This window comes from Morchella sextelata (assembly GCF_020137385.1).
Source record: "Morchella sextelata strain SCLS chromosome Unknown scls_18, whole genome shotgun sequence".
Lineage (NCBI taxonomy): Eukaryota > Fungi > Ascomycota > Pezizomycetes > Pezizales > Morchellaceae > Morchella > Morchella sextelata.
The window spans coordinates 358,243-376,153 of record NW_025408633.1 but is presented as its reverse complement, the minus strand read 5'-3'; the positions used below and the strand labels follow the sequence as shown (position 1 = coordinate 376,153).

Genomic DNA, 17,911 nt, shown 5'->3' with positions numbered 1-17,911 from the left:
AGGGCAAATGCATTTAGGTATCTTAGTCTACCTACTGCTTCTAACGATAACGGCATCCTTTATCGGCAATTGCTATTGATAACAGCTTATCTATCGAAGATCAAATAGATGGCAAGGGTTAGACGGAACGTTACTTCTCCGCTCACTTTATTCCCGAGGAGAAAGCTAGCACCTTAGCCATCGATCTAAGTAATTAAGCTTTTTCTACTCTGGCACAGCAGAAAACGTGCCACATACAGACTGTACTTTAAGTTTATTTTGGGAATACCCAATAAGGCTCCATTTGAGATAAAATCAATTTCACTACAGAATATCAAATCCCAGCTGGGTTCTGAAATAATAGCCCCAAATCTCAAACAATAATGTCAAAATAACATCTACATAGAATGAAAATTCCAAAAAAAGAAAGAAAAAATGACCCCTGTTGAAAACCAAAATTGGAAGGTGGGGCCCGTGGGGGACGTCATTTATCCTTATCACTACTAGTAGTGTACAGTCGCAACTCGATATGCCGGATTGCCAAGATTCTAAGGATTTCGTACGGGATAGCAAAAAATCCGGGATAGCAAATTGATTTTGCAGTAGGAAAAATAATATTCTCAGAGGATCTCGTACGGGACAGCAAAGGATCCGGTGTATTGAGTTCCGGCATATCGAGTTGCGACTGTAGTGTAAGTTTAAACCTTGTTCGGAAAGACTGCGTTCACGCTGCGTTCCGAATCGGAATCACCCATCGCGGATTTCTGAACCCCGCCCGACACAACTGCATCCGTGTTGTGCTTTCTCGACACGAATCTCAATCCGCATCCAATCATTGCAACTGCAAGAACAAGCCCCATAGCGGCCAATGCGACTAGTGCACCAATAACACCGGCAACAGCCTTTGAAATTCCACCAGACCTGGTGTCCGCGGTATCCGCGGTGTCGACAGACCTGTCACTGGAGCAGATTGACTCGTCTGAACTACACAACGTGCACCATTCTGATACCGAATCGACGGCGATGTTTACCATCTTCTCGCTAAAATCGTTCCATGAGATCACCACCTCAGTGTTTCCAAAGAGAGGATATTCCTTGATATCGCTGCTAGTGCCGTTGCGGAAAAGGAATCGTACGTAGAGATCTTCAATGTTTGCCGGGAATGCGGCGTTGTCTTGGTAGGAGAGAAGCTCAAGCGCAAGTGTCGAAGCGTAGTCTGGAATACCAGTGAAGTTCTCGTAGGCAGCGGACAAGCCTGTGAGTGCAAAGAAGGAGAGGAATGTGTCGTAAGACCCAAGAAGTAAGGAGAGCTTATTATCCTCGCCCTTAGAATCAATAATTGTGGATAGCTGTGTTATAATCTTGTTTGCGAGAGTGCGCCCGGAGATAAGTGCGACGGTAGAGGTGCTTGATATGTTTCCGTTCAGCCCTAGTTCGTGGGAGTCGGCTAGAGTACGCAATTGAAAGAGCTGCTCTGAGGACACGGCATTTGCAATTGTGGTATTGTGGATCGAGCCGACATTGATGTAGTCATAGATGGCATATGCGTTGTGGTAGCTCAATTGGCTTGACGAGAAAACGCCCTCCAGGATATCCGAGAAGGATTCATAAAAGCTTTTTGTGGTGTCTTGAAGATGAAGATACTGTTCGGAAAGGTAGAACTCCTCGCTTTTTGCTGTAAAGTCAGGGCATCCATCATCACCCTTGAGCCAAATTGTGGATGGATCGCTTTCAGAGACAGTATGGATAGTTGTGTACTGGTAACCAGCAAGTGGTAGAGAGATAATGGAGCCGTTTGCCAGAGTTTCAGTAGTGACAGCTGCGAATGAGCCGGTGATGGGAGGGTAGAGGCCCTGGAGGAATGCCTGGCCAGAGGTTACCAGGAGGTTCTGGTCACCAATGTCTTGTTAGCACAGCACGCCCATACGGAAATGGCTCGAGTGCGAGCTCATGATTGGTTGACTCACCTGGTCCGGCGCCTCTGCGTAGAGCTGTGCGCTGTTGAATTCTCGGTAGCTGATACCTGGTATCACAGTCGAGGAATTGTCAATGTATCGCGAACGATAGAACTCCCCAGAGTCGTATAGCTGGTTCTTGCCGAGTGTTGTAAGTTTTGTTGGTGGAAAGACTTTTGCTGAGCGGTCGCCATGACGAGAGAAGATAACGGCACCATGGACGGTCTCTGTTGCGGCTTGCACACCCAATGGGAGCAGCAAGAGCGGCAATGAAAGAGTGAGTGAGTATAGCATTGTTGACTTCTTGATTAATCTCACGACTTGGTATTTTTGGAGTGGTATTTTTTTCTCGAATGGATATTGTGGGGGGGAAGGTTACATTTATGTTCATCTAAGTGGTGGGGGGCAGAAGTCATCTCAATGCGGGGTATATGTCTACAGATAAGCCCCCACAAGTTATGTACCGGGTGTGCACGTAAAGTACGAAGACACCCCCATGTCCATTTTTTTCATTGGTTGATTTTGTAACAACGCCATGGGGTAGCAACCATAGCAACCAATGATGCAGTATGATTTTTACTTAGACTTATGTGGGAAAAAAATACCGAGACGTTTTGATATATTTACACTTAAAAAATCGAATTAAATTGTTAAAAATACAAACAAAAAACCAATAGTATCTCCCCTGCCTACCGCATCATCTGCATATCATTTCAGGCCGCCAGACTCTGTTGAGGGTTGTTATTTGATGAAATTGTGGTTGAACGGGAGTCAAATTGAGGTGATGGAGGTTGCGTTGCAAAAGCTGGCAACGGGCTACCCCAAATACTTACTTGGCTGCCAAGTGTCACTTTAATTCATATCAGCCCAATCAGAGTTCTTTCCAAACCCTCATTTTTAAAAATTCCCCAAAAGGGGGTTCTCAGTACTTACCCTTAACCCCCGGTACATGAACTACCGCCCTCGATCGTGGACCAAAGGACTCCGGAAGGTCCCATCTACGGAAACGGCCGCCCTTCTTCCATCACTCCGACTCCCATTGGTGCAGCGACCGGAATGATCTATGGAAAAACAGGGGGGGTGAAATTGTATGGCGAAATATCTGTGCACCATATAACTGTTTTTTCCATAGATCATTCCTATCGCTGTACGTAGATCCAGTGCCGGAGCGCCCTATTTATGCAAGCCGGCCGTGGTTTACCTATTCGATAAACCGAACTCGCTAGGCCAAGTTCGGTACTTTTGTGGTTTTGGTGGTTTTGGCAGGAACCCCAGGGCAACCGAAACCACCAACCCGGGGGCCACGGTTGTCGAATGGGTCCTTGTTATATGCGCGCATGCGCACCCGCTTGAACGAGAAACCGCTTGAACGAGAAACCGCTAAGAACACGAAGACATCATACCGTTCAATCGGACATATACTGTTAAGGTATGTGCGGCTTAAATTATTGTTAATGACATAGAGTATTGTACTGTACGATGAGGACAAGCGTGCACAGATCGCTCTGCAAGATTCTCTTCCCCACCGGTACCCAAAAGCATCCTCCTCCACTTCTTGCTCGAGCGAACTTTCATTGACCCGGTTTTTCAATAACTCCACTAAGACGGCTGTATAACATATGGTATATTGAATAAATATTCTGTTCATGATACATGTAATTATCTCAGCAGGGGATTCTTAAGTAATTCGAGTTATCAAAATTATCCGGACACTGCGTTACAACCGAATTTTGTATGGGAAAGCAACTTCAAAATCGCCTTTCTCCACGACCACAAGACGAGAAGACAAGAGATTTGATTTCTATGATACCTTATGCCTCTATTATGTTAGGCTTCAATATGAGCTCAATTGAAGTGGTTTGAACATTTGGTTATTCTAGCCAATTTGTGTGGTTGTGACGTGAGTGTCCGGATAATTTTGATAACCCACAATACTGTACTGGTCTGCTGGTATATGTACTTAGATAAACGGCCTGTAAAAACGAGAGCTACATAAGTACATGTAATTGTTTTGTAGACTATATATACTCTACTTACCGAGGGGGAAAAAGTGTGATCTCAAGGTAAGCCTTGAAAACCGAGTCGCATCGAGAAAAGTGAGATAGTTCTATAGCAATGCTCATATCAACCCAATTCATATAGGAAGAACTCTATTCTATTGAGATTCTGTGGTAGTCATCAACGCAGAGCGGCGGGCAGAACCGTTGCGGTTTCGATTACGCTTTTTTTCGGCGGGCCCGGGGCCGTTGCTATTAATAAAGACTAGGCGGGGCCGACGCTAACTGGTTTAGATTTATTATTTACAACGCTCATGAGTGATAGCCTGTGAAGATAAACATTGTGACGTTACAAAGAAAACTCCATGCCCATGGTTTAGAAAGAAATATTAAATTATTACAAAGGGAAGAGGAATGAATGGCCCAATATATAGAGACGTTAGGAAACATAATGATTAACTGGTAATGAAAACACATAACGATGAAGTAAAACAGGCTGATGCATGCCCACGTGGCCACACAAAGAAAATAACAAGTCGAAATAGAAGGTAGGGTACGTATTTAATCGCTCTCAGTCTGTCCCCTGCGCCGTCCACGTCTTGCCTCCTTCTCTTGCCGAATCCTCACCATTGCTTCTGATATATCGCCCTCCTCTTTAAAATGCACGTTAAGATGTTTCAGTTGGATGTTTGTTACGTTATCAGTCGTATATGAACACTCTGAGCATCTGAAATGGTTCACGTTCGGATGAGACACCCGCCAATGTTCATCCAAAGCCTCCTTAGTTGGGAAACTTCTGTACGTGTGCACCCATGGACATTCCGGGCAACTGCAGAAAAAGTGGGTTTTGTGGACTTTTCGAGCGTGTACTAGACGTGATTTCAGGCTTGTGAACCCTGAACGGTTTCGGCAGCCGCGAATATTGCAACGGTACTTGAGGCTGAGATGGGAGTCGTTGGAGATAGCAGGGACTGGTGGAGGGGGGGAGGAGCCGGGTGTAAAATGCTCAAGCCCAGGGGGCGAGTCCTGAATAGAGGTACGGGGCGAGTCCTGGATAGAGGTACGGGGCGAGTCCTGGATAGAGGTATAGGGCCAGTCCTGGATAGAGGTATGGGGCGAGTTCGTAAGCGGATGTGTACCGATCTCTTGAAATAGAGCCGATGATGAACGGGATGAGTAGCCAAAGGGCGGATAATCGATTGAAGAACCGGTGCTTGATTGTATCGGTGAATAGTGTAACAGAATGTCGATGTCATCCATTTCATGGAATATATTGGGGATGAATTCATCGATAGGCGCTTCGTTACTAAGGAAATCGGTCCATGAGTTCGGCAAACGTTCTGACATCTGCGTAATTATTATTTTAGTTAAGGTTGATTGATCATGTAGGTAGATATCTCTTACCTCTGCTATAGTTTTAGGGTTTTGTAGTCGACTCTGAGTACTAAAGGCCTGGCCGCTGGATCTAATGAAATACTGTCGATTTTTTAGAGTTGTAGGAAAATAAAGATTCAGAGACAATAAGGTTCTCAAGGATGATAACTTTATAAATGATAGGAGGTGGCTGTAGTTTATATTGAGAATAGAGGAAGAGGGTTCAAGGCGCTGATACCGTATTAATATACGACGAAGGGATTCCTTTTAAACCTCCCGGAGATTGGAGTGAGGCGAAATTCGAAATGTTGAGTTGGATATGGATTGGAGTGATAGAGTTGAGATTTCGAATTTCACGAAGAGAAATACACGCCCTATATATATGTATATCTTCAGTATGTCGAGCGAGGAGTAGGTGAATGAGTGAGGAGGCAAGATTTCGACCTGCAGCTGGCACTGGTACCGGCGGGCAATCATTTCCTTGAACGAAAGTTCCGTGCATGAGATGGAGTATATAGAAATATATGCAAAGCACTTTCGTCTGTCCAATATTATTAACACGAGAACCACCTTCTAGTAAAGCTACTTCCCCGCCTACCTGGTTCGGAGGGTTTCGAATGTTCTGAGCGGCGGTTTCGTTGAGTATCTTTATGAGCGAACCGTTGATCGATGCTTCATGCAAGCGACTTTTGTCCGACCAATAGCAAAGAGTACTCGTTGGAGCCTCTCATGCAGGAAACTCCTGTCTTTTCCCACCTCCGCCCCCTTCGATAAACCGATAGGGATGCAAAAAAACATTTGTCTAGCCAATGGATTAGAAGTGCGTCAGTGGGTTAGAATGGTACGTTACATGTATGTAAATACATACAGTACGTCTGGCACATACCGCTAGCCTCGTGCAAAAAGCTGCTCGTGCGAGACTACGGTACCGCCAAGTCTCGAGTTACAGGGTGTTGCCAAAAACTACACGTATTTACAGTCGTCCGCCGATATAACGAACGCGCATATTCCAAAGCCTTCCGTTCGATACAGCAGATTATTCGGTATAGCAGGCAAGTTTCTATGTGAAATTTAGATTCGGATCACCGAAACCCGTTCGTTATAGCAAATTTGTGGCTTTTTTGGCATTCGTTATATCGGCGAACGACTGTACAGTTTTGTTTCGGCTTCTTTTGGTGGTGGTCGGGGTTTTGCGGTGCCTAATTTACACTATTTACAAGATATATTATAACTTCAACACCAGCTCAACACAGCTGTCTACACCTACTCACCGCAGATCGCTACTCGTTAAGATTCTATCTTGCTGATTTTTACACACCTGGGAGAGCTCTGATTACATGTAGTCGAGAGCCGCCTCGAGCGGTACCTGCTACATCCATACCCCCATACACAGGAAACATCTAGCTTACTGTAAGAACACTGCGATACGTACGTACATGTAGCTAAATGCCTGCCTGATTTTTTCCACCCCGGGTTGACACTTTTTCGGCATCTACCTAACGTGACTTACATACATCTATGTATCTTGGATTGGGACGCCAAGAACATGCGAGATACTTTTGTCTGGCCAATAGCTGTTGGGTTCCTTTCCGCCAGCTGCTCGGGCCACTTTGACCTGGCCGACACAACCCTACTTACTTTAATGATTTGGATATTGGTTTGAACGAATTAACCTAGCTAGCTCGGCGTGACTAAGAGATATTTACAATATATGTATTCACATCGTATATAATTGCCGGTTATGTAACGATTTTGCGGTTTTAACAGAAAAGTGATTTTTCAAAACCAATTAATAGCCCGGCCGCATGAGTACCGCTGTAGTTCCGTGCCGGGCGTCTGTGATCGGTAGTTGATCATATAGCTGTACACCCTAGCCGAAATAAAACTGTAAACTTACTACCGTATGGTTGGACTTCTCATCATGCAGTGGGAGTTTGACAGATCGATACGTACTCCATGGTGTACGAATAGATTTTGCGTTCTTCGTTGAGTACATATCGTATGTAGATTATAGAGTAGAGTACTAGCTCATACCAATCAAGTCTCGTTTCCGTCGCTGGAGGTCTGCTTTTGCTTCCCCCGATACTACAAGTACGGCTTATAATTGGGTTGGTAAAACATCCTAAGTATGTACGTATATTCAGCGATACATGCATATATGGTATGCATATGCACTAGTATGTGTTTACTATGTATGTACATGTACTCGTATCTTCCTGACGTTTGTAAAAGGAACCACTATTGCATACCATACAAATACGCGCCAAGTCCACAATTTAGTATGGTATGCAATAGCGGTTCCTTTTACAAACGTCAGGAAAATACGAGTATCTACTCTACTGTTCTTCATGTGGTGGAAAAGCGGGAAGCTGTGCACTCCAGGTCTAGAATACTACAGCCACTCAGCAAAAGTGTTCGTGATTTAGTTTTAAGTGTGGCGCACCCATGACGTTGATGTTATTAATGTAGAGATTTAAAACAACGAAAAATATATAATATAGTTCGTGACTATATATAAAAGAAGATAGGTCATTGATCTTACTGTCGTTCACGTGCACGGGGTATTGGCGGACACTGGGTGTTGACGGACAAGCCAAAAAAGAGACAGCCAAGCCAAGTTTTGCCTGCAATCCGTCAACACCCATTACCCGCCAATACCCCGTGAACGACAGTATTCTTCATTGATTCCGGGCTCCATTGGTGAGTGGGCAAGATTTTCTCTTGAGGGGTTTTTAACGGTCCGCTAGAGTTACATATATAGAGAAATGTCTCACTCCGAAGTCGGAATCACGAACACTTTTGCAGAGTGGCTGTTCATAGCAGAGATCATGATCAGCCTCGTACTCTACCTAGAGTAGTGGAGTACCATTCACCTCGCTAAGTGAGGAATTACTACCTAGTGCTGTTTTAGGTATGTAGTCTTGTACCTACAATTATTCGTTCTCTACTCGTTCGGGTTTTCCCAGTAGCAGGTATCTTGTAATTCGATTGGCGTAGCCTCAACCCCCCTGATCGAAGCAATGATAACATTTGATTTATGCATGGAACTTCCGTCCGGGTTACACACGTCTTCTGAGTGAGACACCCACACCGATTTTATGCACGAAACTTCCGTCCAGCCAATGATTAAATATCCTTGGCAACATTATATTAAATCGACGTACCTACATATTCAGCCTCGTTGGGTGTTCAAGTGTCAAACCAAAGCTATTTAACAGAGCATTTCGCGTACTATATTTCGTTCGGCATCACAACAGAAATATTCAAAGAAACCACTCACATCTTCAGTTTTCAAATCCCCACTATAGCATATACTATCCTACTACATACACGCTATCAAGTTAGAACGAATCAGTCCAATGTACCAACACTCTATGCCTGCGGCTAACCCCGGCCCCCCGAAGCTCCGCGTCTATACAAAGGAGGAGTGGGAGGAAAAGCGTTCGGTCTTTGTGGAATTATACTCGCAAGATTATACCCTAGCGACAGTAAGGGAATTGATGGCAACAGACCACAGCTTTTATGCGACGTAAGTGGGATATCTACTGACCTTGTTTTTAAAAAGACGAAGACATGTGTAATTGCAAAGATGAAAGTCAATTATCTGACATATGGGCGATATTATAGTGAAGCGCAATACAAAAAAAAGATCAAGGCTTGGGGTTTAGAAAGAAATATCGACAAAGCTACTGCTTTAGGAATTCTTCGGAAAGAAAGCAAACGAAAATACGTGGAGGATAAGGAAACAATATTCAAATACAAAGATAATGAGATCAACGGAGATCGAATTACGCTCTTGCGTAAAAGACACAAAGGAATACTAGATCATGAGGGTCTAGGTTCAGATCCGCGTAAATGGGAAATGGAACAAGTTGGTAAGATTCTCTAGGATATGGGATGTTGTGTATAAGTATCTAACATATATACGCTCACAGATACACCCCCTTACGTTGCCTACCTTACACCTCCTCCAGTTGATGAGTCTCCAGAAGTCGCTTATGACATGCCTAGTCATTCATCCCATGATCCGCAAATTCTGAAAGATGAAGGGATTTATGGTGGAGCACTTTACACGGACGATATTCCATTCATTACCGATGAGATCCACAAAACAGGGTTGGGATATGAAATCCTTGATCAACAGGCAGCAAATATAAGTGGAGCTTTGGATTGCGGAAAGACATTTGACCATAAGGCGCAACACGACTATTTGGTTAAAGAAACCTCTTCTGACCGGCGGGAACAAAGTCAGGGACCCTTAAACACATCGTCTTCTACACCGCTGATCTCGGGTGTAGAAGAGCAATCAGTCGAAATTCATAGCAGCTCTGGTGTCGAGGGAGGAAATGATAATATCGAGTTTGATGTCGACTTGGAAGATGACGAGTGAGTTTCACATCCATTTATCTATCTTAATTATTAGTTAAGAGCTCGGTCTCTAAATTGTAATTCTCTTTGACTTTAGACCATCGCTCTCTCGGCCCTCGCTCTTAGGAAACGGATCGGGAAATGATAACGAACACATTAGCCTGCACGAAGCAGCATACCAGGGCCGCGAAGAGATAGTTATTTTGCTTCTCAAGCAAGGTCACGACATTTCGGAAGAGGATGATGAAAAATGTACGGCGTTGCATTGGGCAGCGTCTGATGGCCATGAAAAGGTAGTCCAGTTACTGCTCCAGAGCGGTATCGATGCCTCAGAAAAAGACTCTGATGGAAGGACGGCGCTACATATGGCAGCGTCTGATGGCCATGAAAAGGTAGTCCAGTTACTGCTCCAGAGCGGTATCGATGCCTCAGCAAAGAGCCATCTGGGGTGGACGGCGCTACATGAGGCGGCGTTTGGTGGCCATGAAAAGGTAGTCCAGTTACTGCTCCAGAGCGGTATCGATGCCTCAGCAAAGGGCCATCTGGGGTGGACGGCGCTACATGAGGCGGCGTCTTGTGGCCATGAAAAGGTTGTCTAGTTACTCCTCCAGAGCGATATCGATATTTCAGCAAAGGACAACTCTGGACGTACGGCACTGCACCTTACAAAAGTTTACAATTTTCAAGAGATAGCCCGAATTATATTATCCAAGGTCAGGGATGGTAACAGTATGATGCCGGTAGGAGTTTAAACCTCACGACACAACATGTACATGCGAATTATTACCGGCTCACACATCCGAACCGACCATAGAGTTAAAGCGGGAGCCAGATATAGGTTATAGTCATTTCGTTTCATAGTTTGTTCAGAACGGCTTATATACACATTCATATTCCCAAGGTCGGGCATGTTTTCTTTTCGGGGTGGTGAGGAGGTTATCAATTACATGTTCGTATCCAAATACGTATTTTCCTATGTTTTGTACGCGTTTTTTTTTTTTTTTTTATGTATCAACTACACCAAGAATTCATTTCCTTTGTTTTAAGTTTTTGAGACCTGATATTCACACCTTGACACTACTCTAAATCCCACATGCATCTCAAACCTTGGCGACCGTTATATATAGATCTACATGTAGCCATCGAGTAGAGTACTGCCATCTCTAGACCCGACTACCACTGCATCCCACACAAAATGACGGGATTAGCGTGTTTTATATCCCATGCAATAGCAGCCGCATTTTATGAGACCACATTTCCCAGCCTTAAACCGCCAATCCACCCCGCATAAGGGGGATGAGCATCAACTAAGCTACTCTAGTGTATGTACCGCCCACATCCATCCAAAGAGAGAGACATATGCCGATGAGCCCCAAGTACATACATGTACCCAACCGGACCAACCCCCACCTTTTACCCGCCATCCGATCATTACCCCCCCGCCACCCACTAGCGCCAAACACGCAGTCACAACCCATCACTCGGCCCGAGTCCCCGGAGTAATACCTTGGCATAGCCTATATATATACACTCAACCTCCATCTCCATATATAAGACCCCATCTGTTCTGTTCTTTTCTGTAGTATAGTAGCTACTCGTGGTTATCATGTGCGAGTCTTATATTATATACACTACACTACGCTGTTTTTGCCCTCGCTATCGATTACAAGACTCACCCGCGCGCAGCAAGGGAAGTAATACAGAAACTGGAGTGAAATGAATTGATACCCGCGTTCTAATTCTACACCCCCCGACCCCCCGACCCCCGGCCCCTCCCCCCCATCACCCACTACCACTTCTACCGTTTTTCCACCACCACCACCACCACTTCTACCGTTTCCCCAGCTGCAGCCATACAGAAACACACCGCACAGCCACGCAGTAGTAGCTACAGCTAGCCATCAGAAAATAAAAACGAAAGAACTCAAAAAGAAAAAAGAAAAAACAAGAAAATCCAATGGTATCTCATAGCACATACACGACGCGAAAGAACACCCACAACAAGCATACTCACCACAAAAAAAAAAAAAAAAAGAGAAAAACAGATAATTTTAGATATCGACCCCCCGTCCTTATTACATACCACTTCTTTCTCTACCGCCTTTCTCTACCGCCTCTCTCTACCACCGCCACCACTACCGCTACCACTACCACTCACGTACAGAAGAGAACAGAATAGAACAGAACTAGGCTATAGATAAAGATAAGCTAAAAATAAGATAACGATAAAGACCAAGACCAAGATTGAGTAACGCATCATCGTCATTCGTGTATTTCTAAACAAAAGACATTGAAAAAAGAAACCAGAAAAACGACCTATCCTTTTCTCCCCCCTCCCCCCTCCCCCCCCCATTACCCAGCCAGCCATCTATCCGCAAGACACAGAAGCCCCAGCAGAAGAAACCCTAGAGACCCCCCCCTAATTACGGTGGATAGTAAACCTCATCTGCCTCACCCACCCATCCGCATCCGGGCCCTCCGCCTGCTGCCCCTGCCCAGCGCCCTGCTGCCCACCACTACCACTCCCACCCTCCCCACCCCCGCCACCAACACGCTCCCCATCAGGACGCGCCATCCTAATAATCTGCACTCTCAACGACGCCTCCGCCGCCGCGTCCGCAACCCCCTCCATCTCATCCCCCTCCATCCCCGCCCCCAGCCTCCTCGCCCTCACCAAATGGCGATTCGCCACCTGCGGCGGCGGCAAAAACACATACCCCTGCGGTGCCGGCCTCGCAATCGGCGTAACCTGCCTCCCCCGGCTATCAGACAGATAGTCCACGTCGCTCGCAACAGCCGCCTCACGGTCTATCACCCATCCGTCTCTACCGTCAGCACACCCACTACCAAGCCGAAGAAGCAGAAGAAGAAGAAGAAGAAGAAGAGGAGGAGGCTAACGCACCATACAGCCCCACTGCTGGCCCCACGCCCAGCTCGCTCCTCACGCCGTCCAGGTGCGCCGCATCCATATGCGCCTTCCACAGCTCCTCGCTATCGAAATCCCTGCTACACTCGCCGCCGCCGCCGCGCTTGGCAGCAGCAGGGGCGGGGCGCGAGCACCCCGCCCAGCGGCACGCGTACCCGCCGTAGCTCGCGAGCTTGCAGTGGCCCATCACGTGCCGGTGCAGCGTCTCGAAGTTGTGCAGCTCCGCGGGGCAGTGCTCCCAGCGGCACTTGAAGACTTTGAAGCCCGAGGGCGGCGGGTCGTCGCGCGCCTTGGTGCGCCGCATGCGCGCGGGCTTTTTGGGCGCGGGGGAGTGGGAGGTGGATTTGCGCTTGAGGGTGTTGGTGGGGGGGCGCGACGGGCCGCCGCTGGTGGGCGCGCGCGGGGATTGGATGACGACGGAGAAGGTGCGGGAGGGGGAGGAGGCGGCGGCGGCCGCCGCCGCGTCGGGGGTCATCACGGTGCGGAGGGTGCTGGCTGTGCGGGCGGTTGAGCCTCCGTTGTTGTTGTTTCCTGCGGGAGTCTGAGTCTGAGTCTGAGTCTGAGTCCGCGGCGTCTCGGCCGGGGCGGAGGCGGGGGCAGCGGGAGCCGTATTGCTCGAGCCCGCACCACCACCGTTCCCACCTGCTGCAGTCGTAAACCCGCCATGTGCGCCAAAGCTAGCAACAGAAGCGCCAAGCACACTGCCACTCGCCCGTTTCTTCGGCCTCCCCCTTCCCACGGCCACGGGAGACACCTGCTGCACTACACCCTTCCCCTTGACCTGACTCCTCGCCGCCGCGGCCGGCATCGCCACCCTCGCCGCAACAGCACCTCCACCTCCACCTCCACCTTCACCTTCACCCTCATCATCCGCCATATCCCCCCCCTCCATCGCCATGTCGCCCCCAAAACTCACCATCTCCGGCCCCGTCCCTGGGCCCGGATCCAGCAGATCCCACCTAATCGTCGAAAGATCAACCTCATTCCCCGCGACCGACCGCAGCGCGTCCAGATGCGCGTTCAGCGCACGGAACTCGGGGTGCCGCCCCATGACGATCAGGATGTCGCGCGCGATGGTCGTCGAGTCGTACGTGAGCTTGACCAGCGCCTTCTCGCGCTTCAGCGGCTGGATCAGGGGTTCGCGCTGGGCCGGTGCCGGTGCCGGGGCTGGGGCTGGGGTTGAGTGTGGGAGCGGGATGGGGATCGGGATGAGAACGGGGCGCTTATCTGGGCTCGCCTCGTGCGTGTGCTGCCCCCACTCCAGGTCCGCCTCGCGCAGCTCTCCAAACGCAGGCATGTGGTTGTGGTTGTTTTTGTGTGTGGGGGGCTCCGGGGTAGTGCCCGTCAGGTCGATAGTAGCGCTAGCCGGGATCGGCACCGGGGTGTGGACTGGGACGGGAGCGGCTGGCTTTTTAACCTTTAGCTTTATGATGAGCCGCCCTGGCCCTGGCGCTGGTGGGGCAGGGGCAGGGGCAGGGGCAGGGTCGAGCATCTCGACGTCTTGCTCCAGATCAACCACCATTCTTGGCGGCGTCGGCGGGCGGTAGATCTGCGACGGCGCCACAAACTGGCGTCCGGTTGGGGTGGGCGCTGCTGCTGCTGCTGCGCGGGCCTTGACGCTCTGCGGGGTGGCGCGGCGGGGCACGTATTGTTTTGCGAGGTACTCGCTGGACGACATGCCTTCCGGGGAGGGCGAGGAGTGGGAGTGGGAGTGGGAGTGGGAGGTGATGTTGCCGGAGAGGGCGGGCATGAATTGGTTGTTCTTGCTTGTGCTGTTTGTGTGATGGGATGTAGTGTTGTTGGTGGTGTGGGAGAGGGATGATGATGGCTGCTGCCACGCTGGAGGAGGAGGAGCAGTGGAAGTAGAAGTGAAGCCCACAGCGACAGCGCTCGTAGGCGTAGGAAGAGAGCTGACAGTCGCAGCTTCCTCGTCTGCAGACGGCGTCTTTGGTGCCTCTGCCTGCATCGCGCCCTGTGTCTGCGTCTGTGTCTGCGTTTGCGGTTGTTTGGTGGACTTCCTCGGCCTGCCCCTGCCCCTGCCGCTGCCCCTCTTCGTTTTTATAGCCGCCTCTCCAGCCGCCCCCGCCACCGCCGTCCGCTCAGGTGTGACACTAGCCACGTCCACGCCCGCGCCCGCAACAGCAACAGCAACAGCGGCAGCGGCAGCGGCAGCAGGTGAAGGCGACGACCTGCGCGCCTCGTTGAGCTCCCTAAGAATCTGTTCCTGGTCGTCCTCCACCTCGCCCAGCACCCGGCTCTCCCCCACACCCACACCGATCTCAGCCCCCTCCCCCGCTGCTTCTGCTTCTGCTTCTGCTTCTGCGCCGCCGTCGCCGTCAACCTCAACTAATAGGTACCTGGAGAAGTTGCCGCGGTGGAACCTGTACCCCATCACCTCCAGCCTGTCGCACAGCGCTATGAAGCTCGAGACACTGAGGACGTGCTCGAGGAGGGCGGCTTCCGGCGGGCTGTGGCCGGCGTGCTTGTGCAGGTACTTACTGATTGCCCGCGCGGTCTTTATGTCTACGGGGCCGGACTTCCTCAGTGGGGCTTGGGCTGGCGGCGCTGCTACCACTGGCGCTGGCTGGGCGGGTACCACCACTGCTGCTGCTGCTGCTGCTGCTGGGGGGGTTGGGGCTGGTGCAGGCGGCGGGGCTGGAACTGCTGGGACACTGGCATTGGCACTTTGGGCTGGCTGCTGCTGTTGCTGCGGCTGCTGGAATGTGTCTACATTACTGTTATTCTGTCTCCTCTCCTCGCCGCTACCGCTACCACTACCACTACTACTACTCGCACTTCCGTCTCTGGCCATGATGGCGCCGTTCGCGCTGCCGTTAGTGATTGCGCCGGCGTTGTTTCCGCCGCCGCTCTTGCGCACGTTCTCCCACACCTGCTGGAACGTGATGGGGTCCGCCGACTGGTAGTACCGCATGCGCTCCACCATGATCTTCATCTGCGCTTCCATCAGCTCCTTGTTGAGCGCCGGTGGCGCTGCTGGGCGCGCTTCTGGCGCCGGGGCTTGGTAGTTCTGGCTTTCTGGGTAGGCCTGGTTTGCCTGCTGCGGGGGTGCTTGGGAGTACTGCTCGGCCTGCTGCTGGGCTTGTAGGTCGGCCTGGCGCTGCTGGGCCTCCATTCGTGCCTGCATCTGATGCGCCTCCTGCTCCGCCTGCTGCTCAAGTTGCCGCTGGCGGGCCTGTAGCGCGCGCACATTCTCCTGCTCCTGCAGCTGCAGCTGTGCCTCCTGTTCCGCCTTCAGCTGCTGGGCCTGTAGCTCCTCCTGGTGGCGAGCTTGCTGCTCCTGCTGGGCGCGCTCCTGCACCTCCTGTTGCGCCCGCTGCTGCGCTTCCTGTGCCCGCTGCTGCGCTTCCTGATACGCCCGCTGCTCCGCTTGCTGCCGCTCATACTGCGCCCTCTGTTCCGCCTGCTTCCTTGCCTGCAGGTCCGCCTGCATCTCCGCCTCGATCCGCTTCGCCTGGGCCTCAATCAGCTGGCGCTGCTCCTGCTCCCGCTGCGGATCAATCGTCTTGACACCGCCGCCGCCGCGTGCCGGCGACTCGGAGGGCATGTAGTTGTGGCTCTGGTGCACTGCCTGCCGGTAGAGCATGGGCATTGTCGGCTCCCAGGTCTTGCCGCGGAGGCCCGTGTCTTGCGGCTTCTTAGCGCGGGGTTTTGGCTTGGCCTTTTGCTGGGCGGGGGGTTCGGAGGGGGGTGGGGGGGCTTGGTATTGGTGTTGGTGTTGCTGGATCTGGGGTTGGACCTGGGGTTGGGCGGGGGCCTGGTGCGGGGACTGTGTTTGTATCTGCGGGGAGTGCAGCTGCGGGGATTGCAGCTGCGGGGATTGCAGCTGCGACGGCGTGACGTGCGTGTGTTGGATCTGGGGCGAGAGCACGGGCGTCGGCTGGTGGTACGGCGCCGCTGCGACTGACGATGGTGTGGGTGTGCGCTGGATCGCCGGTTGCTCCTGCTGTTGCTGCTGCTGCGACTGGGAAAAAGCATTGCTGTACTGCGTCATTGCGGCAGGCGCGGGCTGTTGCTGCTGCTGCTGGTATTGCTGTGACTTCGCGGCCTGGAATTGGGACTGCTGCTGGTTCACGGGTTGGAATTGGGGGGCGCGGGGCTGCTGCTGTTTCTGCTTCGCGGGCTGTTGCGCGGGGGCGGCAGGCTGGGCCTGGGGCTGTCGTGGACGGTGCTGCTGCTGCTGCTGCTGCCGTTGGGGTTGCGGGTCCACGGGTGTGTATGTGCCCTCATAGGACGATGGGACGGCGGTGGCGGCGGCAGCGGCAGCGTTCTGGTACACGGGCGTGGGCGTGTACAGGGACGTTGCCTGCTGCGTGCGGATCGAGTCTGCAGTCTGGTACAACGGCGTGTAGTTCTGCGACGCGGTTGTTGCAGGGGTGTGGGTGTGCGTGTGCGTGTGCGTGTGCGTGTGGGCAGAGGGGGCAGCAGCAGCAGCGGCAGTGTAGTCGATATACTCTGGCGCCGCCACTCGCTGCTGCGGTGCCGTGCGCAGCTGCTGCTGCTGCTGCATCTCGGCGATGGTTGTGGGCGGCTGTGGCTGCGTGTAGTGGGGCCCGTAGTTGCTGTAGCCGCCAAAACTAGCGCCCGCAGTCACGGTCCGCGAGCTCCCCTGGGTTGCGGTAGCGGTGGTGGCCGATGGTTGCGGTTGATAGTGCGCGCCGGTGTATTGGTCGTAGCCTCCCCCACCACCTCCTCCTGCTACTGCCATTCCCACACCCACGCCTCCTCCGCCACTGCTGCCTCCGCCATTGAAAGTGCCCACTGCGCGGCCCGGTACCGGGCTAGCGGTGGATGTCCTCGAGTTAATGGACGAAGGTGCTACATCCGCTGTACGAGAACTCGGGCGTGACACTGCACCCCCCAACGACGCCATACCCTGGACGTGCTGGAGCCCCGGCGAGTACTGTCCATGGTGCTGCTGCGGAGCCCCGTAATCGGGCCATCTCTCTGCCGCATATTCCGCCCTTGCCGAAGCTGCACCTCCTCCTCCTCCTCCTCCTCCACCACTGCCGACGTCTCCACCACCACCACCACCACCACCTCCTCTACTTACGCCGTAGTTGCCCTGCTGCGAGAAGCTCTGCTGGATGTGGGTGTGGTTCTGGATCGAGGGGTGCTGCTGGGGCTGCTGCTGATGCTGCTGATGCTGCTGTTGCTGCTGTTGCGGGCGCGGCGGGTACGTGTAGTTGGGATTGTTGGAAGACATTCGAAGGGATGGATGGACGGACGGACGCGGGGGACAGACAACGAGTCTGTCGAAACCGCCTGCAGATGAAGAAACGGACGCGTCAGTA

General features: G+C 51.5%; 4 protein-coding genes across 4 annotated transcripts; 1 reads left to right on the top strand and 3 right to left on the bottom strand.

The window, feature by feature from the left end:
• Positions 1-677: 677 nt before the first annotated feature.
• On the bottom strand, positions 678-2,228 carry H6S33_004617 (uncharacterized protein; the record flags this gene model as incomplete). The annotated part of the gene is made up of 2 exons (XM_044836345.1): positions 678-1,868; positions 1,947-2,228. 2 exons carry the CDS (start codon positions 2,226-2,228, stop codon positions 678-680), a joined length of 1,473 nt encoding a protein of 490 aa, XP_044690590.1.
• A 2,264-nt stretch (positions 2,229-4,492) lies between these two features.
• H6S33_004616 (uncharacterized protein) lies at positions 4,493-5,278 on the bottom strand (the record flags this gene model as incomplete). Its single annotated transcript, XM_044836344.1, has 1 exon — positions 4,493-5,278. The coding sequence occupies one exon, from the start codon at positions 5,276-5,278 to the stop codon at positions 4,493-4,495; it is 786 nt and encodes a 261-aa protein (XP_044690589.1).
• A 3,386-nt stretch (positions 5,279-8,664) lies between these two features.
• H6S33_004615 (uncharacterized protein) lies at positions 8,665-10,272 on the top strand (the record flags this gene model as incomplete). The annotated part of the gene is made up of 5 exons (XM_044836342.1): positions 8,665-8,834; positions 8,933-9,180; positions 9,241-9,691; positions 9,771-10,065; positions 10,165-10,272. The coding sequence occupies 5 exons, from the start codon at positions 8,665-8,667 to the stop codon at positions 10,270-10,272; spliced, it is 1,272 nt and encodes a 423-aa protein (XP_044690588.1).
• Positions 10,273-12,092: 1,820 nt separating this feature from the next.
• H6S33_004614 (uncharacterized protein) lies at positions 12,093-17,823 on the bottom strand (the record flags this gene model as incomplete). The annotated part of the gene is made up of 2 exons (XM_044836341.1): positions 12,093-12,481; positions 12,576-17,823. 2 exons carry the CDS (start codon positions 17,821-17,823, stop codon positions 12,093-12,095), a joined length of 5,637 nt encoding a protein of 1,878 aa, XP_044690587.1.
• Between the last annotated feature and the right edge of the window lie 88 nt (positions 17,824-17,911).